The 25,991-nt window shown below is 37.5% G+C and overlaps 1 protein-coding gene across 2 annotated transcripts; it reads right to left on the bottom strand.

The window, feature by feature from the left end:
• On the bottom strand, positions 1-24,260 carry LOC141605816 (conserved oligomeric Golgi complex subunit 3). 2 transcript variants are annotated; one of them, XM_074424723.1, is made up of 25 exons: positions 23,986-24,260; positions 23,737-23,820; positions 23,527-23,637; positions 22,683-22,727; positions 22,520-22,594; positions 22,304-22,399; positions 18,690-18,767; positions 17,898-17,983; positions 17,716-17,782; positions 17,532-17,594; positions 17,345-17,446; positions 16,809-16,913; positions 16,623-16,715; positions 14,553-14,641; positions 10,295-10,514; positions 7,672-7,758; positions 7,456-7,572; positions 7,331-7,363; positions 7,085-7,171; positions 6,880-6,942; positions 5,200-5,316; positions 1,709-1,801; positions 1,365-1,490; positions 460-560; positions 1-358 (listed from the first exon to the last, which is right to left on the bottom strand). In XM_074424723.1, the coding sequence occupies exons 1-25, from the start codon at positions 24,055-24,057 to the stop codon at positions 229-231; spliced, it is 2,340 nt and encodes a 779-aa protein (XP_074280824.1). In that variant the 5' UTR covers positions 24,058-24,260; the 3' UTR covers positions 1-228. The 2 variants fall into 2 exon arrangements, with proteins under 2 accessions (XP_074280824.1, XP_074280825.1); XM_074424724.1 differs by lacking the exon at positions 18,690-18,767 and having other exon boundaries at positions 23,986-24,174.
• Between the last annotated feature and the right edge of the window lie 1,731 nt (positions 24,261-25,991).

The raw sequence follows: 25,991 nt of genomic DNA on the forward strand, positions 1-25,991 counted from the left end.
TAATCACAAAAACAGACTTGGCAAAAAGGATCGCGAGATTTTGAAAATACAAGTAAATAAATAATTGATCAAAAGCGAGGGAAAAAAAAAGTTACAGAGGCGACTTGTCAAAAAGGAATACAGGCCAAAATAGATCGGACCATTACAACTGAATTCCTCTATAATTTGGTATGCACACCATATTCTATGCATGGAGCTACGCCACACTCATGCTCCTTGACCATATAGTTAAAGTAGGCTATCAAGCTGAGCTTGTAGTTCTGTTATCAACACCATATTGATGTCTTTTATCTCCTCGGACGAGTATTCCGACTTTAGTAGCGACAGTACCTGAGTGTGAGCTTCCACGATGTTTGTTCTATGAAAGTTCGCCAAAAAAACCAACTGTTAATCAAGACAGTTTACAAAATAAAGTAGACGTACATGAGCGAATTTGATGACAGGGAAACAAATCTTTACTTAATTGGCTTGAAAAGTATCGTTCTCGTTGATGGATTTGAGAGATAAAGCTTCATCTTCTCAATCACTCTGGGTAATTCCTGCTGCATTGCTGAGCCAACCTGCAAGAGATATCGAATTATTGATACCAGTTTGATATGTATAGGACGAAATACAGTGATTGATAACATTCCTTCACATATACTATAAGTCAATATGACCAAAAGATGCCCTTACGAGAAAGTGAGACAAAAGATGAATTGCCAACAGAAAGATACATAAAAGCTCCTAATAGGAGCGTAAAGATTAAGCCACCACCATTCAACGAGTCTAACAATCCAGAAACAAACTCAAAGCAAGTTAGTGATGAGCAAAATTTTATCATCTATATCAGCAGATCTAATCGTCTTGCATACATCACCATTCATTTGGTTAAACCAATCAGAAAAGTTTATGGGATTCTCTACCGAGAAAAAACAGGTTCAATTCAATAACAAAACCAGAACTAATATAGTTAGTCGGCCAGCAGCATTCTTTGAAGGTCACCCAATGAGACAGTATGCACAATGAAGTTTCTAGTTGCAACGATAGAATGAGCATGGAAGGATCCTATCCATTTCTTTGTACGGAATGGATGGTCCATTTCCTATCAATGGCTTCTATTTAATTGCAGAGGATTCAATGCTCCATGATTTACCTTGTAAAGACACTAAAGTAAGTTGTTTTCATTCTTCCTTCCATCTTCCCAGCTTCTTTACAAGAATACAAGGTAAAATAGTCTCTTAGATCCCTCTATTAGTAAATACTTACTAAATAGGGCCACTGATAAGGAAAAAAACCATCCATTGTGACCCTCTAATTTAGTAGTTCTGTTCAGACTTCAATGCAGTGAAGGAAAAATAATGCGTAGTACAAAACAAGAATACCTTCTGGACAAGTTCAGCAACTTTTTCAATGGTTGCAAAAGCTTGCTCCTTTAGTGGTTTTGACATGACTGACTCATGTTTTTGGTTTTGATTGCCGGCAGAAATTGCAACCTTCACCGCTGTAACCTGAAAGATTTCGAATCTCTTCATGACTCACTAAGCTGATGATACAAGTTTATCTCCCAAAATAACTGGATCCACTTTCTCCCCCTTTTCCCATGATTAGTGCATGGTTGGGAACTTGGCCATCAACAACATAAAAGGAACACTAATAATCTATTAAAAAAACTTGTACTTCCATAACTCCACAAATTGTCTCGAAGTATTAAAAACCCGGGACAAACCTTGGCAACAAATGAAAGCAGTGGGTCAACTACCAGCTTGGTCACAGACATAATGAATTCTTCACAAGTAACTTTAAGAATTTTCTCCAATTCCTGCAAGAGGCACAAGTAATTATATCGTCTAGTTGACTGCATACAAACGGGTTTAGCATACAACAATCAAGTTGCAACAAGAAAAACACAGTATATTTTGTTCACCATTCACTACCTCTAATTTCAGGGTGAAAAGAAAAAAAAAATCTGCAAGGTACTTTCAGTACGGATACATGGGATCTCATATCCATTCCAAAGTAGTTGTCTTCCTTCTTATGGCACAAAATCATAGTAACGGAACCCTTAACAGTACAATTATAAGATTACAGAAAATATGGCCAACACCTGTATGGGAGACCAATGAAGTTAGCTCTTACCTTTCCCCTTTCCAGGTAGATCTTTTAGGTAGTCAGAAATAAGGATCCCGCTTATGCAAAGTAAGAGGATTCGGATGTATGCTACCTTAACCATAATCAACACAAACAGGTTGTTACCGGACTCTTAGGTAGTCACTCTCACTCAACAACAACAACAGCAACAACAACAACAATAACAGAGCCTTGATGACAACATGATTTAAGATCGGCTAAGATGAATCGTCATTCGAATCCGTTTAGGCTTGAATCCAACAATATGCCAATATGGTTAAAGGTAAGTAAACAAACGTAAAATAAAATAAAATAAAGACGAAGGAAACAAGTGTTGTAAACATAACGCAAGGTAAAAGAAAAAAATTGTACAACAACAACAACCAACATCAGAGCCTTAATCCCAAAATGATTTGGGGTCGGCTGACATGAATCATCCTTTAGAACCGTCCATGGGTGAACGCACACCTCGAAATGCGAAAAAAGGAGCGAAACATAATACAAAGAAAAAGATTGTGAAAACCAAAAATTTAAATACAAAAACATGTTAGGAAAACTAAAAAAATAAGGTTTGTAAAGTAAGAAAAAAATTCAAAATTCAAACATCATCTGCAACATGATTTTTTTTCTCTCCAAAGCGCCCGCTCCATCCATATTCTCACTACTCTCCAAAACATCCATATAGTTTTCAATCACCCTTATCCATATTTGTTTCGGTCTTCCCCTAACAATATTATCCATTTCCCATTTCTCAATTCTCCTAACCACTGCCTCTGGTGCTCTCCGCTGGACATGGCCAAACCACCTTAAACGGTTTTCCCTCATCTTATCTTCAATTTATGCAACATCTACTTTCTCCCGGACCACCTTGATCCTCAGACTATCAGCCTATCAATTCTCGTGTGGCCAAAAATCCAGCAGAGTCAGCATACGCATTTTAGCTTCCCTTACTTTTGTACATGCTCATGTTTTACCGTCCACCACTCAGTCCAGATAATAGTGCACGTTTAATTTAATTGCCGTGCGATAGAATTTACACTTTAACCTATAGGGTACACCTGGATCACAAAGAAACCTTGTGGAAGACCATTTTGCTTTGATTCTATGGGCCACATCTCTATCTAATTCTCCATTACTTCAAATAATAGACCTTAAATACCTAAAAAGTTCAGAACCATGGAGTACCTCTACCTCCCCAACAAGATTAATCAATACCCCCATCTCCACTAAGTCTACACGCCAAATATTCCGCCTTCTTTCCACGGAGTGTAAAGCCACGAGATTCTAACGTTTGTCGCCATAGTTTTTTCTACTCCATCTTTTGTTTCATCAATCAGTAGAATATCGTCCGTGAACATCATACACTATGGAAACCTCATCTTGAATTGATCTCGCCAATACGTCCATAGCAATAGCAAAGCTCTTCTGTCTTCCCCACATAAGTCTATATACTTTAGTGGCTCCCTCATACATGTCCTTTACAAGATCACCTTTTCTTATTACGCTCACCAAAGTACTTGTCTCGATGCACTATCATACGCTCTCTAAAGAAGGAACACCGTATGTAGATCCTTCTTCCTATTCCTACAAATCTCCAGTTATTGTCTCATAAGATAAATCGCCTCCATTGTCAACCTCCCAATAAATCGCCTCCATTGTCAACCTCCGAAGCACTGTTTCCTTAACTTCATGGTATGACTCATTAGGTGTAACATTCCTGCACATCACCTTTATTCTTAAATATGGTTTCTCCCTATCGAAGGCATCCTATTACTTCTCCAAATCTTGTTGAAAAACATTGTTAGCCATTCGAGTCCTCTCTCCCCTAAACATCTCCACACTTCTATAGGTATGGCTCTTCCACTTTCCACAATCTCATCTTCTTTAATGCTGATTTGACTTCACCTTTTTGAATTATCTGCATAAACATCCGATTAACCGTGTTTGGGTGAATACTTAGATCCCCATACCCAGTTCTTGTTGTCCGCTGAATAGATTATCAAAGTACTGCCACCATCTATCCTTCATCTCTTTATCTCCTACCAATACTTTGTGATCACTATCTTTCAGGCTCAAGCCACTGATTATATGAAAATCCATGCATCTATTTTCAGGCTCATATTGAAGCTACGCCAACTAATGTACTAATGTACAAGTCTTTCACTCGTTGAATGACTTTTGGAGTCCAGCCAAATTTATTCTCCTCTTTTCACAGCAGAATCCCTCTACTGAAAGCAGGATGTTAAATGTAAAGCTAGCATTTTTTCACCAAAGTGGCTGTGCGTATAAACTAAACAGTAACCAGGTGGACACATCCAAACTCTTAAGTTTCTCCAGCACATCAATGCAACCGCTGACCTGTACATGCCTTGTGCCAAAAATGTGTCTAGTCAAGGACTGGAATAACTACATGAGCATTGAGATTGATATCCAAAACAGTTTGAAGTTGCTATGCTACACTGACTCTTACATTCTCCCTCATGTATCCATGCCTGACTCTTAAAATTAATACGTTGGTAAACATCACAAAGTTAATGTTAAACGAAATGCACAAGAACATTGCTTAAAGACCCTAATCTGACATCCATAATTCCAGACACAGCTTTTTTTTTTTTTTTTTTTTTTTTTTTTTTTTTTTTTTGTCAGAATGAGAACAGATTCCAGACACAGCTTTGTGGTATAGAAAAGGCTAAAAAAAAAACTGAAATATGGAAAAGAGAGTTTAGTAATTGTGCATCTGTTTCTACACCAGAGTGAAAAGCATGACAGGCCTGTGAGTCCAGACAATCAATTGCAACAGAAGTATGAAGAAATGTGAACAGCGAAAAAACAAAAAAGAAATACAGTTTCTCATGACATAGTCAGGAGTCATCTCAATCAGATGAGAATCTCTTTCCCTTGTGTATAAAACAACCCATTTCCTCCCATAGTCCCACTTATTAAATAAATGGTCAGTTTGACGGTTCTCTGGACATCATACCATGTATAATCCACACTATGTTAAATGTCATTCAAAATTTCGCCGTAGTTGAACAGAACCACCAAAACACTAGATGCATTAATCATCTGAATTACTAATATTATATATACCTTTTTCGCATCTATCTCACTTTCCAGAACCCGTGGAGAAAATGTTCTTGCCAAAGATGACGATCTTGACCAATCAAAAAGAGATGCTTGTCCTCTCAGAAGGCGTCTTAGATGCTCCTGGAATTCAGAATTAACGATAGCATTATAATAACCCCAGATTCAACAATGGAAACAAAATAGAAGTCTATGCTATTGCCAATAAGTATAATATGAATACTAGAGGCATGCCATATGGAAACTGACTACCATATCTTCACAAATCAGAATCAATTTGCATGTCAAATCTCTATCTTGGCAACTTAGAATAAAAGAATTGCACTTATTCGATGATCACCCCATTGAAACACCTTCCAACAAGAAAAAAACGACTTCCACCTGACACTAGTGTTTTGGATTAATAGTACTTTCTGATAGAAATTATACCTGAGTACTTTCTTACATGTAAAACTAATAGAAACTGTTCAGCTTCATAATTTGAAGCTGATCAGAGCTACATGCTCCTGACTGTAAAAATACAACAACATCAGAGCCTTAATCCCAAGATGATTTGGGGTCGGCTGACATGAATTATCCTTTAAAACCGTCCAGGAACGCACACCTCAAAAATGCGGAAAAAAAAGTGAAAAACAAAAGGGGAGTGAAACATAATACGAAAGCCAAGTAAACTTATAGGTTTTAAAATCGAAGTCCGGATTTCTTTTATAAAAACTTAGAATTTAAATCGAGAATAAAGATTAAAACGATTTTGAAAACCGAAGTAAAACTTAAGGGTCCGAAATACCTTAAAAGTATATTAATATATAAGAAAGTTGTTGGTAAAAAGGTGTAATAAATCCGAAAAGAAAAAATAAATTTTAAAAATTAAATAAAAACATTAAATATATCAAATAACGTCAAATACTAAAAATCCACATATATCATTGCCCTCCATTGTGCCCTCTCCGTCACCATTCCCTCATCAAGCCCGAGAAATCTCATATCGTGTTGTATCACTCTAAGCCATGTCTGTTTTGGTCTCCCTCTACCCCTAGCAACCTTTTATGTTCCCCACGTCTCCAGCCTCCTAACTGGTGCGTCCATAGGTCTCCTTCTCACATGGCCAAACCATCTTAGTCGGTTTTCCATCATCTTGTCCTCTATTGGGGCCACTTCCACCTTTTCCCTAATCACCTTTTCCGTAAAGTAAGGCAAGCCTAATCGCCGTGCGATAAAATTTTCCCTTTAATCCTTTGGGTATATCTCTATCACATAAAAACCCTGTAGCACTTTTCCATTTCAACCATCCCACTTTAATTCTGTGAGCCACATCTCCGTCTAACTCCCCATCTTTTTGAATAATAGATCCTAGATATCTAAAGAAATCTGACCCCTCAACAACATTTCCATCGAAAAAAAATAAAAAATAAAAAATAAAAAAATACTGGCAAAATGTCGTTTCAAGTTTAGAAATCACAAACTGGTCATATGACGCGTAGATTTCCCAGAAACAAATCAAACAGAAGAATAGAATCCATGAGATTTTTTATTATACTCCAATATACCTACATATGTATGCTAGCTCTTGAAATACATATTGATTAATATGGTAATCAATCAACACTTAACTAGTTACATTAGCTACAGAATGGGAAGCCAACTTCATGCAAAGAGTTTGACATAGAAAAGCATTTGTCTACTGACCAGCAAATGCGAGAAATCAAGCTCTTTATGTGTAACTGAAAACTCGATATCAAATGGTGCAATCTGCAGGGAACAATTAGAAAAGTTAGTCACACTTTATTACCTACGACAGCACTATCTTTGTTCTGCCTCATCACTTTGTTTAGGGGTGCACTGCATAACTCTCCATTAAATGATAAAAAGTTCAAGAAAAATGGAATTCAACCTGCTCTCTCAAGATAAGAAGATGTTTAATTAGGAAAAGTTGTCCATCCATTGGTGATGACCTCTGTGATATTAGTTTGCTTGCTTTCTGTAATATATATAAAATGCACATGCATTAGAACAAACGTAGACAACAAAAAACTCCATTCTACTTCACATACAGGCCAAGATGAATAATTTCCACAGCATCAAGGTCAACTATCATGGTGAGCATACAGAACATCCCAAGCAGGCAAAGTGCACTCACTTGGATTGATAATGAACATACTTCCACTGCTTCCTGATAAAACAAATCATGAGTTAGCCAAAGAGTAGAGTAAAAATCCAACATTAAAAGAAAGAGTGACATGGATGCTGCAGCTCCCCAGTTACCTGAGCTAGACCAGTAAAGACCCCTGCCTCTAGAGATCTATACAATTTTGACAACAGGGACAAAGTTTTTTCCAAGGGAGGATACCATGTTTTAAAGACATCTTGGATCTCGCCACTCTGCATTGTCATACATATATTAGATAGTAAGAAGTTTAAGACAGTAATGAAGTAATGCAGTAATGTTGATAGATAATAAATAACCTCAAATAAACTTACAGATTCATCACCCTCTATAACCTCAGGGTGTTGCTCCAGCTTTGCAGGATAATCCAAGTCTTCATTGATGGGTAGATAATTTGATATCTAATGACAAAAACGGAAGTTTGGCTAGAGCTTCAATTCAAGAGAAAAATATACATACATATAATTTGATCTCATTAGTTACATTTACACGCAAAATTCTGAATATGGATTCACTACACTAAGAGGGCGTTTGGTTGGAGGGTTTCAAGAAAGGGAATGAGATTTGTTCAGTCCCTTTCATGGTGTTTGTTTGCTACATTTTTTCATCCCCTTTCCCCATTATTTAGAATGGGTTTAGCCCTTATTCCTCCAAACCCTTTCCTGATTACCTTTACTCACCACCCTCAACCACTATCTACCACCAACAACATCATCCTTACCGGCGCCACTAGGCCACCCGATGACCGCCCCCAGCCGACCACTCGCCTCCCGCCGAACGGGTTGTCGGTCACCGGGAGTGTCTATAGTGGGGAGTTGGTAGTTGCTGAGCCAGAGGTGAGTGGTTTATTGGTAAGAGTGTCCCTTGGCCCCTAGGTCCTGACACAAGGTTAGAATTCTAGCTCCAGAGTCCAGACAGCTTAACTCCGTCTCTAGTTTTGGCAGGGAATTCATCGTGAAAGCAAGCTCGTCCGCTGGTGGTGGTTGGGAGGGTGGTAATAGGATTCCTTACTTGTCCAAAACAAACAATTGATAGTATCAAAGGGTACCTCGCTCATTTCTGAATAGCATATATCAGAAAACCGTAATACAGGGTTGTTCAGGAAGACTACAACTACTTTATAGTTTCCGGTTTTGCGAAAACAGCTATTCAAATTTGTATTCTGATTTTTTGAGTTGTGTAGTTTTCAGTGTCCACAGCCTTGCTTTATAAACAGAAAAAAGTTAATTAAAGAAAACCAAATTACATTGCTTCAGAAATACCTAATAATTATGTCCAGCCTCCAGTAAAAAATACTCGTAATATTTTGTTCAAATAATCAATTAGCAAAAAGTACCAAGAATTTGAAAGTACAGTAGATAGACCAGGAAACCAAAATATTGGAATCTCATATAATTTACTACTACATATTAGAGCAAACGATATCAACAAAGTACCAAAAACAATATAAAAGGCTACTGTGCAGAAAAATGAAGATGGCGAAGAAGTGGGAAAGAGCATAACAGAAAAAGAGATGCAAAGGCATGTCAGATGGGAGAAAAAGATGGGATGAAAATTACTTTTGAATAAATGGTCTGTTGCTCCCCTTGGAATCTAGGCATCAATGGATAGGTCGAAAATGAGAACTAGTTTAAGACTTAAACCAGGAAAAGAAAAGCAACAGAAATTTTAAGTTTGGCTATTTCCGTTGCTAATTTGAAGAAACATGTTCAAGGATATTTTAAAAGGGTTTATCCAAAGTCCACACACATTTTTTACACAAAAGGTGCAAAACTGCAAACCTCGACAATTGCGCCTAAGAAGTCACAACAGGATGCAAAAGGATTCATACTCCTCTTAACAAACTAATTGTTGGAACAACCCATAGGTCATAGCCGTTCTATTAACATTAAAGTCCCCAAGCGGACTCAATAATTGTGCAGATTCTTCTCTCTGTTTAAAGGATCTCACTAACACCACTTCATTTTATTTAGTCCCCATTGTCACATAAATTGCAGTTTGCACCAATATGCAAAACACTTTCAGACATACAATCCACCAGCCTAAGCCTCTGTGATGAGATTGGTGTATTTGGTATCTGCAGATATAACGCTTTTGAATTATAAGCCTTGGATCCAAATAAGTCGGTTTGTTTAATTCCGATGATTCAAAAGTTAATTCACATGGTTATAAAAGGCTATGTTACTCCGACACTTCACTTAACTGCCGTGTCGCGTGTCCGACACGACACGACACTTCGACACTTCAATTTAGACCACAAAACAAGAAAATTCACCCCAAATAGCCGTGTCCGACACGTGTCGGCGTGTCTGAGTAACACAGATAAAAGGCTATGACGCTCGTGAGAGATTCAGCCCAGTTTCTCGCACTTCAGTAACGCTTGCACTGGCCACTAAGCAAGACATATTCACATAGTAAATCTTCCAAAAGGACCTGATCAGTAATGGGCAAAAATCTTATATCTTTTGTGTGTGTGTGTGTGTGTGTGTGTGTGTGTGTGTGGTGGGGTGGGGGGTGGGAGAGGATGTTTGAGATGTTCTACTTGTTGCTGCCTCTAATTAAGTTCCAAGAAAAATAGTAGTAACAATTATTTAACAGGCAAGAAAGAAAGCTTTTCACGTTATAGTCAAGGAGTATCATAGAACTTGGTAAGTTCTGAGACGTTATACATACTCCATTTTTATTCTACAAGATTTACCCATTTGACTTTTTTTTTATAAAGCTTCAAAACTTTGATCGTCAACATTTAAAAAAAAAAAAACTACAGTCTGATGATAAAATATTCAAATTTATCATGGAAAAATCTTCCACAAATATATTTTTAGCAAAGAAACATAATATAGATATGATAAAAATATGGTCAAAGTCAAATGGATAATTCTTCTGGAATCGAGGGGAGTAATATCAATAAAAAGAAAGTACACTTGTAATGCTTACTTCATCACGAATATGAGTTCGGGCTCGAAAAGTTAGTCTCTCATGAACATCAGCCAAAATTCTTTCAAAAGTTGGACGCAACCCAGCAAATGATTCACTTCGTCTACTAAGCTGCTCGCCGAGGACTTCAACTTTCAGAACATCAACAAGTTCACAGAGGAAGTCAAGATTTGTTTCATGAATAAATTTAGGCCGCAATGTATCATACAAGTGCGTGCACCTGCAAAACCAGTCAACAACTTACTGACTCAGAGGCACAGAGCAGAAGGAAAAAATAGAGATCGTGCACTCTACTCCAGGTAATAGTCCCACATTCTGAATTTCTTATTGGGATACCATTATGAACTCCCATTCACCTTAAACCCTTCATAAAATTACAGTAGGTAAGGTATTACAATAAGGGTTATTTCATAGGAATAATCCATCCTATGGATGATTAGTAATTCCAATTTAATCCATCCCATACAACATACTTTCCAAAAACACTCTAAGGCGACGGGCAACCTGAACAACAGGTCACTCTTATGTTTTTAAGGGTTAAGACACCTTAATTCTTACCCTAATTCCAAAAAAAAACCCAATTCTTCTATTCTCCCTCCGTTCATTACTCCTCCATCGACCGTCGGCGGTCCTCCCTCCAACCACCACTCCTTCTGCGGTCACTCCTCGGCTCTGACCTCCGCACGCGCCAATTCACCATAAACTTACCAGACCACCATTAAACTTCACCAACTCCACCCCTTATCTTCTTCGTTCACCACAAAGCAGCGACCACTGTCGTCCACCGGCAGCAGCAACCGCCATTAGGCAAGCAACCACCGCAACAACCTCCTTTAAAACCCAAAAACCACAACCTCTATATCTAAGGGTGTGGAAGGCGATGCGTTGTGGAGGAGATGAGATGGCATGAGGAGCTTATGAGAAGGAGTGCGACGCAAAAAGAGAGATACGGAGACGATGACCGGCGAGTATACTGAACCGGCGAGTACAGTAGGTGATTACAGTAGGTGGTGTTCAGAATCTTAAAGGATGGAGTAATTTAAGCAGGTCACCCATAGGATGGATTATTCCTATGAAATAACCCAAATAAAAACCAGACCAGTAAATAAATCACAAGTTATCTTTCCTCTCTCTGAAAAACTTCTTATATGGAAATAATTAATTCTAGAAACTATTTCACCAAGTGCTGTAGAATAAGTACTACAAGTCTACAACAGTGACCCCAACTTTTTAAAAAGCGCAAACTAAACGCTGATTCAAAGCAAACAAGACAACGAAACAAGTTTTTACCTTCCTTCACTGTGATATCATCTCATTTCTATAAAATACATGTCGTTGAAGGTTCTTTCTATTTTCTAATATAAGTCGTGTCTTCTAATATAAGTCATGTCAGCAATACGAGGTTCATTCATTAAATACAATTTCTCCCACTCTCTCATATCCTCTACACACACACTTAATCACCCTTTGAAGATGAGAATATTTAAATGTGGCCATCTTAGAAAGTAACCATATCCACGTACAGGAGTTTCTTAAATCTTAACATATGTGCAAAACCCTCGAGTGATATTACATAACGGAGGGAATACATAGTTGATCCAAGAAAAAGTGCACTGATCATATCAGGCTGTGACGCACCGTTAAACGTAATGTATCATCTTATGCAGGAATGCAAGTACAGCACTTCTTTATGCCACAACTTTTAAGGATTTACCCATATTCTAGAGTCTGAAGCAAGTCCGTCAAAAACTGACAAAGAGCCAAGTAAAGATGATCTAGAAGGTATGCTTAATTGTTAACTTAGTCAATTACATTTTTTTTTTTTTACTTTTCATTGAAATTCAGAGCACAGGCCACAGCATGACTGCCGAGGAAACATCTACATTCTCGAACAAAACAAACCAAGTAAACTGGACTTTGTTATTTGCATGTATGTGATGTCAATCAATAAGAAGATTCAATAAGCCTCACCAAAACAGCACTTCTCTAAGATCAAATGGTAGAAAGGAGTCCTCAAAAGAACTTTCTTGACCCTGATCTTCCAAAACCCAACTCTTTTTTTTCTAACTAATACAAATTCCTTTAGATGACCCGAGCACTCTGCCACTCTCACATAGCTGGCCCATGTTTTGAAAAAAATTGCATGGTTTCACGAATGATTATTTGCATGATCTTCTTACATAGACATCACAACAACAACAACAACATCAGAGCCTTAATCCCAAAATGATTTGGGGTCGGCTGACATGAATCATCCTTTCGAACCGTCCATGGGTGAACGCACGCCTCAAAATGCGAATAAAAAAAGGGAAGATGAAAAACAAAAAGGGAGAACGAAAATGTAATGGAAAGTCAAGGTGAACTTAGGGGTTTTAAAATCGAATTCCGTCTTTCTTTTATAAAAACTTAAAATTTAAATCGAGAGAAAAGATTAAAACGATTTTTAAAACCGAAATAGAGTTAAGGATCCGGAATGAACCAGGTAAAATCTATAAGAAAGTGGTTGTTGAAAAAGTGTGAAGTAAAGGAGAGAAAAATAAATAAATTAATTTCTTTAAATTAAATAAATAAAAAAACACTAAATCAGTCAAAAAACATCAAATACTAAAAAACCACATGTATCCTTTCCTCCATTGTGCCCTCTCCGTCACCATACTCTCCTCAAGTCCCCGAACTCTCATATCGTGCTCTATCACTCTCAACCATGTCTGCTCTCGGTCTTCCTCTCGCCTCTAGGGACCTTTTTTTCTCCAAGTCTCCACCTCCTAATCAAAAGGTGCGTCCATAGGTCTCCTTCTCACATGGCCAAACCATCTTAGTCGGTTTTCCATCATCTTGTCCTCTATTGGCGCCACTTTTACCTTTTCCCTAATAACCTCATTCCTTAACCGATCTTTCCTTGTATGTCCGCACATCCACCTCAACATGCGCATCTCCGCCACACTCATCTTTTGAATGTGACAATGTTTCACGGCCCAACACTCGGAGCCGTAAAGTAGGGCAGGCCTAATTGTCGTGCGATAAAATTTTCCCTTTAATCTTTGGGGCGTATCTTTATCGCATAGAAACCCCGAAGCACTCTTCCATTTCAACCATCCCGCTTTAATTTGTGAGCCACATCTCCGTCTAACTCCCCATCTTTTTGAATAATAGATCCTAGATATCCGAAGAAATCCGAACCCTCAACAACATTCCCATCGAAAATAATACTCCCCGCCTCTGTCGATCTCAACCCCGCCACCTTAGTGAACCGACACCTCAAATACTCGGTCTTACTCCCCGCTCGGCCTAAACCCACGAGTCTCTAAAGTCCGCCTCCACAATTCCAACTTTCTCTCCACCCCCTCTTTTGTATCATCAATCAACACAATATCATCAGCAAACATCATACACCAAGGGATGTCGTCCTGAATATCCCTTGTCAACTCATCCATAACTATAGCAAAGAGAAAAGGACTAAGTGCGGAACCTTGATGCACCCCGATGGTAATAGGAAATTCTTCCGTTCTCCCAACATTAGTGCGAACACTTGCACTAGCCCCCTCATACATGTCCTTTATGAGGTCAATATATTTTCGTGACACACCCTTTCTCGCCAAAGCCCACCAAAGTACTTCTCTTGGTACCCTATCATATGCCTTTTCCAAGTCAATAAAAACCATATGCAAATCCTTCTTCTTGTCCCGATGGTATTCCATCAACTGTCTCATGATAAAAATCGCATCCATAGTCGATCTCCCGGGCATAAATCCAAATTGGTTTTCCGAGATGTCTACATATCTCCTAAGCCTTTGCTCGATTACCCGCTCCCATAACTTCATTGTATGACTCATAAGTTTAATTCCCCGATAATTGGAACACTCTTGGACATCACCTTTGTTCTTGTACAAAGGGACAAGAGTGCTTTTCCTCCAAGCCGATGGCATCTTGTTGTTCCTCCAAATCTTGTTGAAGAGCATGGTTACCCATTCAATCCCTTTCTCCCCGAAGCACCTCCAAACTTCTATGGGTATACCATCCGGTCCCTCTGCTTTCTTTGACCCCATCTTCCTTAACGCCTTTCTAACTTCACTCTTTTGTATTCTTACATAGACATCAAAGCAGAAAATACCCACGCAATCCTACTTTGATTTTCTCATTTACCCAAGGGCCATACAGCATTGAGAAGACAAGCAGACAGCGTCAGATCGAACATTAGCAAACTGATTATGACATTCAACAAACAATAGTATGAACGAAGCACGAGTAAGAAGCTCACAAAGGATCAATCAATGGAGCCAAACTGGAAACGTCCTCTGATGAAGCAGGGAAGAAATGACTGAAAAGTTGGTGCTCCAGTTGATAAACCTGCAATGACAATCGAAAGAAAATAAAACAAGGCGATAAAATTTATCAAGAGAAGTTGCACTTCTAAAATATATAAATGAAGCTTTGGCTTCAACTGCATTACAAACTACAAAAGAGGCTTTATTGAATTGTTTGATTTGCTTATTCTATGCTGTGGAAAAGGTTTAGGTTCAAAAATTCGATCGCTTTCAATCGGAAAATTGAAGTTTTCGGTAAATCCGAACAATTCTATGGCATAAAGATACATACATTTTTACCAAATTACCACAAAAAATCTAACATGACAATAATCCCAAAGTTTGAAAATGTAATCATGGAATCTATGTTACTCTGACACTTCATATTACCTCGCATACCCATGTTTGGCCCTTAAAATAGCTGAGTTTGACATGCAGTCATGTTAGATACTTTTAATTGAGATTGAGTGACATAGATTATAGTATGATTACAAAAAATTATCTAGTAATAAATGAAACTTGGGGAATCTTTTTTGGGACAGGGTAATGAAAGTGGTAAATTATACCATGCGCCCAGGAGTATGGGAGAAATAGGAACATACATCGGATGTATTACCTCAGATTTTACTTGTTTTTGAGCACGTCTATTTTTTCTGAGCTTATTACCGCAAACTTTATTTGTTTTTGAGCATATGTGTATTTTTTCTGAGCTTATTAAAGTTTATAAGGTAAATTTTAATTTTTTTCCGTCAAAACTTAAATTTAACTAAGTTTGTATGTAATGTTTTTGAATTTTATTATAAATTTTTGAGCTTAATGTTTTAGTTAATGAAGTCAAAAACATTATAGTAAAACTCAAAATTTTTAAAACAAAACTCAAAAACTTCATTATAATGCTCAGAAACTATAATTTTTTTTAATAATAAATAAATCTTAAATTTTATAAATTAGAAAATAATAAAAAAATATACCATTATTCATAATTTTTATTCCTCTATAAGTAGAAATCATATTTGATATATTTTGTTATTTATTTTAATTTTACTTACATATTCACATCACTTAATAGACATATTCATAATAATGAGATATTCGTATCATATTACATAATTATTTTTATTCCTCTAAATTATTTTGTATTATACGGTTTTGATAAGGAATAAAACGTTTATGACCATACTAAATATTACACGAGACAATACATATTAATCAAACTACAATGTTATATTAACTAAACTGTAAGTGAATATAATAGAGTCATGTGGTGAATATCACACTACATAATTCATATTCATCAAACCACAATTCCATACTCACTAAACTAAAAGTGAATATAATAGTGTCATATTTATGAATATCGCCTATATAACACATATTCATTAAACAATATTGCCATATTCACTAAACTTAAAGTGAATATGATAGTGTTATATCGTGAACATAATGTTACAAAACATTTAAAGTGAATATGACAATGGTAACTGCTTCTTAAAAGTAGAGTTAATGTTTATGTTTTTTTTAAAAAAAAAATTAAAAAATAGGAAGTTGATTAAAAAAAATACTATAGGAAGTTGAGAATGAGTGGGGAGGAGTTGGAGGGAGTATGGAGTATCCTACACATGGGTGTAGGATATAAGAATTGGTATAAGGAGATCCACATTTAGAACCCAAATCGGATTGTATTTCTCATGTAGAAAAGATTTCACATACCACTTGCAACTAAAGCTCATTTTAAAAATGTATTGGTTTGATTAATCTCCAATTGAAAATAAGGTCAGCATTTCCAACAAAAGACATCATTTTCCTAAGCAGAGGCAGACACCAAATATGCATGAACATTCGAAAGTTCTGACTTCTAAAACACCCACTTGACAAGACCAAATAAATTGAGCTGAACGCACTTGTTAACAGATATATATACCAGCAAAAGTGGAAAATTCATCATTAACACCACCAAGAAAGGACTAAATGATATGATATAACACATACATACAATCAATGACAGTGTAAGCTAATCAAAACACCTGCATCAGGTACGCACACCCCGACCGTGTCAATGATGGCAATGCTTCTTTCTTAGAAAACTCAGATATTCGCTGCTGTACAATGCCTCTCAGCTGAAATAGTAGACAGACACAGGTAAATTCCGCTGAGAATGTACGGGTTCATACATCCATAACAGATTAACAGCATAACATGTCCATACTAACCAGAGAATGTCGCTGCTCACAGTACAACTTGTGACATTCTGCAAGAAGCTGAGTGTATTCCTTCCTCGATGATCTACATTCAATTTCCTCCAAGACAAGCTTGAGCTGCACGCTTTCCAGATTTAACATGCATATATTTGATTAAAGGAACTACAAGCAACAACATAATGATACCACAATCACCAGAAAATTATCAAATACAGCAGAGTCTGGGACACTGTTGCATGGTTTAGTGTTTGCTCGGTTCGAAGAACATGTTCCGGAGTTTGTATAATGCTACCTACCATATAGTGGTTCCAAAAACAAAAACTCTAACAACAAAGTTCAAGAACAAACTCAGTTCCATAACAGACCACTCCGAGGAGTGGCCGGCCAAAACCTGAACCACACAACCGTGGTTAGGAAATAGCAGGACGTCTGGAGCTCAGAAAACAGTGACAAACAGCAGAAAAGAACTATGATCCCATCACTTCCATGATATCTTGCGAATGTCTATACAATGCGGAGCCGGTTACATCATAAAAAAAGGGAATTACCTCACTTGCAGCAGCCTTGAAACGGACATAGATAACAGATGCTTCGACAGCTTCAGAAACAGAAAATTTATTGCCTCCACTGTTTCGAATAGCTTCGTGGACCTTTCATGACAAAAAGGGTAGTTGTAAGCTTAGGTTCTATCTTCATACGTAAAACAATATATCTATTCTATAAAAGATAGTCCACCTGAGATGATGCATTCTTTAAGACTGAATGGACATAGGCCCGCATCATACTCAATGCACGCGACTGTCAATAAGATTAAAAAGAAAATATCATGTCTGGCTGGTGAACTTCCATTAAAGAGAGGTTGCCCAGTTTTTTTCCCTAAATAATCGCAAAAGGTTGATACATATTCAGTGACATGCACCTGGAGTTGACGAAATTTGACCAAGTAAACACTGGATTCAGCATATTGCGGATTGTTCTCAACATATCTACAGTTAAGAAATGCAAATACAACAAATAATAGGATTAACAATGAGAATACATCTACAAAATAAGAAAGCAGAAGGTTTGCAGTACTACGTTTAAAGAGAGCAGTCAACATACGTTATGCACTCATCCAGCTGTTTTAGGCGCGGGAGAAAGTCCTGGTTTCCAACACTCATACTGGGAGAGTAAAAACTTGTTGCAATCTGAATAAACAAATAAAAAGAATATTAATGGCAGAACCTTGGCACCTCTAAATTTTTAGAACTTCAATATATGGGGGGAAAATGATAACCCAACCATTTCTCAGTTACTATACACATCTACACTACTTGCCATCAGTGAACAACTGAACGTGTATGCTTCATATTGCTTCTATTCCTCTCCATGAATACAATTTAACAAGAACCCCAGAAATATTTGTTTGCAAATATCTGAAATTGAGATGAGCTAAATCGGATGTTGTTGGAATTTCATCCAAACTCATATTAGCGAGGAACTAATAATCGGAGGATGTTACATTTCTTGTAACAATACAAGACCCAATAAATTCCATAGATGTTCGGTTGTTCACAATGGATGTTGTCTCTAAATTTATGATGAGTTGATGACTACGACCACCGCAAAGCAATTTCCCAATTTCGTAGAGCATTCAACATAAAAGAGCTATAGTTTCATCATTTCATGGTCAATGGGTCATCCCTCTGCAGTTGGCAAATTTTTAGTGTATACCTTTCGTTCTATCAGCTGTCATTAAATTGTTTACTATGAAGTGTAGAAAGTAGCGGACCGTCTCGTCGAGTCCCTCCCCAACAATAAAACAATAGCAAGTAGAAGTGAGGCACCTAGCCTGAGATTAAGTACATTGCAGATTCTCAGAAGCCAAAAGAATGTTAAGAATATCAAGCTTACATTCTCCAACTCATCAAAGTAGTTCAGCTTGCTGCGAAGTGCATCGGCAAATTCAATCAATCGTTGCTTTTCCATTAGCTGTAAAAACCAATAGGCACACCACCAGTTCAAAAAATTGAGAGAAGATAAAGGAAAGGGAATAATTACTTCAAAACTTCTAGATTCCAACTTCCACAATCATTGAGAAGTTTGAAATCAAGCCAAAAGTTATTTGAGAAATAAAACATAATATTAATTTTGAGTCCTCACACACTCACTCATTTTCTGCAGCAAGCCAAAAGGATAGGGTAAAGAAAGCAAAAACCATATCAACCACTGATCTACAAAATAAAAAAAAGTACTCCATAATAATATTGATAGGAAAAAGGGACTGCATGAAGCTAGCGATGGAGGGTGTTAATATCTTTTATCTCTCAAAAATATTACCACGATGGTTCAAAGGTTCCCTGCCTATGGCGAGTTACTGGGGTTCGGATGTAGACAACCTTGCCCGTATAAGATTTGTCTCGGGACTCTTGACCAACCGCGGCTTAACAATGTAAGAAGCACAAACAGTGTTGCACATCATTTTGCTCTATTCCATGATTTTCATCATACTCCAAAGCTAAAAATTATTATGCTCTATGGGAAAATGGAATCAGTATCTACATCTCTTGAGATAAGTTAGTTTGTTCCGGATGCTTTATGGGTAAATAATTGAAGTAATCTGTTGACAGTTGATGGAACACTATCGAGACAAGAAGAAGGACTTGCATATGGTTTTTATTGACTTGGAAAAGGCATATGATAGGGTACCAAGAGAAGCACTTTGGTGGGCTTTGGTGAGAAAGGGTGTGTCTCGAAAATATATTGACCTCATAAAGGACATGTATGAGGGGGCTAGTGCAAGTGTTCGCACTAATGTTGGGAAAACGGAAGAATTTCCCATTACCATCGGGGTGCATCAAGGTTCCGCACTTAGTCCTTTTCTCTTTGCTATAGTTATGGATGAGTTGACAAGGGATATTCAGGACGACATCCCTTTGTGTATGATGTTTGCTGATGATATTGTGTTGATTGATGAGACGAAAGAGGGGGTGGAGAGAAAGTTGGAATTGTGGAGGCAGACTTTAGAGACTCGTGGGTTTAGGCTGAGCAGGAGTAAGACTGAGTATTTGAGGTGTCAGTTCACTAAAGTGGCGGGGTTGAGATCGACAGAGGCGGGGAGTATTAATTTCGATGGGAATGTTGTTGAGGGGTCAGATTTCTTCAGATATCTAGGATCTATTATTCAAAAAGATGGGGAGTTAGACGGAGATGTGGCTCACAGAATTAAAGCGGGATGGTTGAAATGGAAGAGTGCTTCAGGGTTTTTATGCGATAAAGATATGCCCCAAAGATTAAAGGGAAAATTTTATTGCACGGCAATTAGGCCTGCCTTACTTTACGGTTCCGAGTGTTGGGCCGTGAAACACTGTCGCATTCTAACGATGAGTGTGGCGGAGATGCGTATGTTGAGGTGGATGTGCGGACATACAAGGAAAGATCGTTTAAGGAATGAGGTGATTAGGGAAAAAGTAAAAGTGGCGTCAATAGAGGACAAGATGATGGAAAACCGACTAAGATGGTTTGGCCATGTGAGAAGGAGACCTATGGACGCACCAGTTAGGAGGCTGGAGGCTGGAGGCTGGAGGCTGGAAAAGGTCCCTAGAGGTAGAGGAAGACCAAGATAGACATGGTTGAGAGTGATAGAGCACGAAATGAGATTTCTGGGGCTTAGGAAAGTATGGTGACGGAGAGGGGACAATGGAGGGAAAGGATACATGTGGATTTTTAGTATTTGATGTTTTTTTGACAGATTTAATGTTTTTATTTAATTTAAAGAAATTAAATTATTTGTTCTTCTCTCCTTTATTACACTTTTTTACCAACCACTTTGTTATATATTTTACTTGGTTTACTTTTAAGGCATTCCGGATCCTTAATTCTATTTCGTTTGTCAAAATCGTTTTAATCTTTTCTTTCGATTTAAATTTTAAGTTTTTATAAAAGAAATCCGGAATTCGATTTTAAAACCTCTAAGTTTACCTTGACTTTCCATTACATTTTCGTTCTCCCTTTTTGTTTTTGTTTTTCATTTTCCCTTTTCTATTCGCATTTTGAGGCGTGCGTTCACCCTTGGACGGTTCAAAAGGATGATTCATGTCAACCGACCCCAAATCATTTTGGGATTAAGGCTCTGATGTTGTTGTTGTAATCTGTTGAACAATGCCACCAAATTAGCACAAGCAACGATGAATAGAATGTTGTTCTCAAAAATCAGAATTTTGAGCCATGCGAAAATATAGAATGTCACATAATGAACATAAAACAATAAAATTACTATGTGTACTATAGTTTAAGCAAGACTAAGAGCCTCATAAGCATCGATACAACATAAAGGGACTAAGGGGGCGTTTGTTTGGGGATCTTCATGAAAGGGAAAGGGAATGAAATCCCTCCCCCCCCCCCCCCCCCCACCCACACCATTCCCTTTATTGTTGTTTGTTTACCCATCTTTTCCTTACCCTTTAACCAATTCTCAGTATTGGATTACACCAAACTCCTCCAGATTGATTCCCCAGACCCCCCAAGGGTATCCCATACCCTTTCCCTACTACCTTCTATCACCCACCACTACAATCCCCTACATCCACCATCAACATCTGCCACTAACACTCGTCGCCACCTCCTACATCGATACCACCACCACAGGCAGCGCCGGCAGCCCCTCACTCTGGCCAACTCGCCAGCGCCACCTTGACAGATCTTCCCCCCCTTCGTCGACCGCCCTACTTCTTTTCGAAACCACCGTCCTCAACCCCTAAACACCACACCAACACCAATAAAACTCTCTCACCCCACCGGAACCCCCTTCCCCACCCCCAAAAACACCAGAGATGTGGTGTTTAGAGGTTGAGGACGGTGGTTTTGAAGGGAAGTGAAGCTGGCATGGGGAAGCGGTGGGCGTGTAGAGGCCGCCAACGAGGGAGGATGGCCTGCGGGTGACTGATGTAGAGGAGGTTTGGTGGTGGTACTAGTAGAGGAGGTTCAGATGTGGTGGTTGTTTAAGGTGGTTGATTTTGGTTTTTTTTTTTCATTCCCTTACTCAGTTACTCATATCAACCAAACAAGGAAGTATATCAGAGACAATCTCTTTCCATTCCCCTTGTTTCCCTTTCCCTAACCCTAGTGTGAACCAAACGCCACACTAAGTAAATGACTCACCCCCAAGGTAATACATGGTGTGAGATGATTCAAAGAAGTTTGAGAATTTTTCTCCAAAACAAATAGCCCACAAGGTAGCTACAAAATCATAATGTTGAAAATTCTTCTTTTCCCTAATCCGTATTCCTTCCTAACCTCACAAACGGAGTAATAAATTTGCAGGTAGTCCATGATTCTTGAAAGAGATATCCAACTCTCCTTTCCCACCTAAAAGAGATGTATCCACAGCGATTCCAATATGCAAGTGAAAAGCTCAATTTTTTTTATCATACAGTTTCTCCCTTTCCCATTCCTTCTATACAAAACATTGAATGATTTCTACCAATTGTACCGTAAGAGCATTTAACAGAAAGGAGATGAGCACATACCAAACTATCACATGCATCACGAAGAGTCTTCGTTTTAGTTGCTACAGCTTGATGTTGAAGTTGTAGTTCGTTAAAAAGCTCAAGGGTATCATCCACCTAAATAACAACCAAGTTTCAATAAGGTGCTAGAGGAAACATCCACCAGGATACTTAAAACACACTTTCTAGTCACTTGACAAAAGTTGACACCAAAAGTTAAATTAAAGATGAACCAACCTGACGAAGTATAACATCACAAGTTTGTATACGCTGTGTAAGAGTGTCCACGTAGTGTCTATACTTTTCCTCTGTCTAAAAAAAGGAAATAATCAGATACCACATGGCTAATAAAAATAAGTATCCCATAGATAAACATGTCCAATCTTACACCAAAACTTACCTCTGATTTCATTGCTGCTTCAAGATCTGTAAACCATTTATAAAACTGCAAACCAAAAGGCAAACAAAACAATCAGAGGTGGCTACTTCTGTAGCATAATCCTTTTAAATGCAAAAACTAACAATGTGTTTGTACATATATCAACCAACCGCTTGTCGAAAGACTTTAAGAAATGTTTCGTAAAAGAACAAGAAACTATCCACGATGGTTAATCTTCCATGCCAAAGATAGTGAATCTTGTTAGCCATATGACATGTATCTTTTAATACAACTCTCACGGCTACAAATGACCTCGTATGATACATTAAACTAATTTTCCGTTTAGTTCCCCTCCAACTCACTAAGCAGTGTTAATACTACAATTGTCATTCATAAACCATTTTAAAATCTTTAGACATATAACATCACTGTAGTTTTTTGTAACCAGGATTGGTCTTTGAATGAGTTACGACCAATCAACAAGCCTTCAAAAGCGGTTTGCTCATAGCTCAACTCGAGCTCAAGCCAAAGCCAAGCTCTAATCCAACCAAAACTAAGCTCAAGCATAAAGAAGCGCAGTTTACATCCGCTCAAAATTCAATAAGCACTCAAAATAAATTCGCTCAAAGCTCAACCTAAACTCAAGCGAAAGTCAAACTGTAATCCAACCAAAACCAACCTCGGGCATAGCCTCACTTTATATCACAGCTCCCGTTAACTTATTTTTATTGTCTTAATTTCCTTCGGACTCCCTTTTGTTAAACCGGAACAATATAAAGGGTAACTCTTTGAGTAATTTGTCGCTTGCAATACAAGCGTTTACAAGAAGATCAATCAGTAGTAACAATCAGAACAAGTTGATCACCTGATTTGTATTGACCAGCACAGCCTCAATAGCGGCAGAAGACTGATCAGCTACACTATCCTGCGTATCGATGGACAAACCATTCTCCTGACCCGGCATTTGCTCTTGCACCTGATAAAACCACTCACAACTTGAGCATCACCAAAAACACTGAAAACTCAACTAACCACTAATTCACAGCTTGATCCAAATTACGGCGAAACCCCTTACCAAATTGGAAGGAAAGGGACGCTCGGCAACAGCATGAGACAATGCAATAATTGCCGCTTGTTGTTGTTCCGTCAATGGCGCATTCTATAACATATAATTACAAAAATTAATAACACAAAAATTCGGATCTGCAATTATGCGATGCGAGTAAATGTAAAAGAGGCGATGTTATTCGGTATTGAACCATAATTGGGATCGAAAATAAAGGGGAGAAATGGGGTGAGTGAAGAAGAGGAAGGAGGAAGAAACCTGTTCCCAAGTGGAAGCGAAGTTATAGCCTTTGGAAATGGCGCCTCCAATGGGGTGCGATGGACCCACCATTAATGGTGTCGGAGATGATGAAGATGAAGATGAAGATGAAGATGAGTGATCTGATAACTGTGAGTTTCTAAGCGCTAAATTTGTAGGATCTGATTACTCTCACTTGGCAAGTCCTGGAAATGCACCAAACTGTATGAAATCAAACTCCTTTGCCAGAATTCCACATTAGTTCTCCCTCCCGAACCCGGCAAAACTGACCTCACGGACTCACGCGAATGACCCGCACCCGAATAGATGACCCGATTTTCACAAATTCATATGACCGATCTATTTTACCCGAATCGAATGTTTATTGCCGTATACGGCTCATTATTTTTAAATAAATTCTCTATATGTAATACAGTAACAAACTCGAAAATGACCCGAACCGCTAATTATCCGAGCCATTCCAACCTGAATCTTTACAAACCCGAAATGACCGACTCAGCTTGAACCCGGCCAAGTTTATCCGTTTGCTAGCATATCCCTATCAAAATGCCTTAAACAGTACTCTTTCCATTTAATTTTGTTTGTTATTTTAGAAAAGATTGTTTTTTTTTTTAATTTTAAAATCTTACTACCACCAAAACCAATTCTGATAAAAAAAAATACCATTTACTTTTTTCGGGAAAAAATATAAAATATTCCATCCATATTTGAAATACAGCTCTAATATTTTTATTATTTATGATCATTTTGCTCGACATCCAATTAAATGACTCCTATTATTAGAAGATTTTGAAAGCTCCTTTTATTGGTACTATGAAAAAAAATTGTGATGCAACTATCTTTCGCCATTAGGGGGTACATGACTTGGTATAACAACAAGAGATGCAGAAGGAGGTGTACTAATCGGTGGTTTTAGACATATGTAGCAAATGGAAAGTGTTAGTGTCGCTAAAGCAATGGCAATTAAAATTGGAATGAAAATCAATATCTATCTATATTAATAAAGGAAGCTTTTTTCGAGCGTTTACAGAGAGTAACTTTAACGAATGACTTACAAGAGTCTCGACCTTAACAAAACACTTTAAAAAAATATTATCATGATAAATTGTTGTTCAATCAAAAATTCTACCACAGCTAAAAGATTAGCGGGTATCAATCTCACCAATATTTAAGCTACATAAATAGTCCAGCAGCTTCAACAATGTCCTCATTGGTTTTGTTTTTGTATGGTAGCAATATATACACCACCTATTGCATATTTGCATGATTATATTTCATCTATTTTGCAAATTTGCTTGATTATATATTTCATCTATTTTAATTTTAGTTTAGTGCGTGGTTGTGTATTAGCTTTTAATTGGAGAACTAATTGATTTTTTCTTTCAGGATTCGGAGATTTAAGTTTGACAAAAGAGCAACTGTAAGATTGTATAGTAAGGAACGTTATTAGTAAATTTTAAATGAATGAATGTTATACTTTTGCATATATATTTGCAAATTTCATAATGAATAGATTGATGATTTTACAAGATCAGTATTCCGTAAGTTTTATTATATGCTTTTAGTGTTACTCTTTAAAGGTATAAAGACGTGAAAACTATTTTACCTATTGACACAAAGTCCACGTTTTACAGAATGATTTCGAGTGGTATTTGAGTTTCTAGAACTACTCCATGCTGAAACGAAAAGCGCTATTGAGTGAAAAAAGATGCCTTACAATTTGATCGAGATTAAAAATATGATAACTAAAATATATGGAGTATTACTTTTATACCGTATATAACAAATTGAGATGATTTAGCTGCAAAAACACTTACGTAGGTATTAGACTCTACTGATGTTTGAATATTTACATTAGTTGAAGAAAAGATAAGAGAATGACAAAAACAGTCAACATAAAGTTATTTCACCAATGCTTTCATACTTGGTTTATTTTTGATTCCGATAAAAAGAAAAATATAGACTTTGCAACCTTTAACGCCAAAGGGAGTTAATATGGTTTCTTA

Source organism: Silene latifolia, chromosome 10, assembly GCF_048544455.1.
Source record: "Silene latifolia isolate original U9 population chromosome 10, ASM4854445v1, whole genome shotgun sequence".
NCBI lineage: Eukaryota > Viridiplantae > Streptophyta > Magnoliopsida > Caryophyllales > Caryophyllaceae > Silene > Silene latifolia.

Bases quoted from the DNA above. Each gene is read 5' to 3' on its own strand.
- LOC141605816 (XM_074424723.1), bottom strand. From the start codon at position 24,057: ATGGTGGGTCCATCGCACCCCATTGGAGGCGCCATTTCCAAAGGCTAT. The intron at 7,759-10,294 runs GTAAGCATTACA...TTTTGTCATTAG, and splicing joins GAACTCATATTCGTGATGAA to ATATCAAATTATCTACCCAT. The intron at 7,573-7,671 runs GTAAGTTTATTT...ATGACAATGCAG, and splicing joins TTATAGAGGGTGATGAATCT to AGTGGCGAGATCCAAGATGT.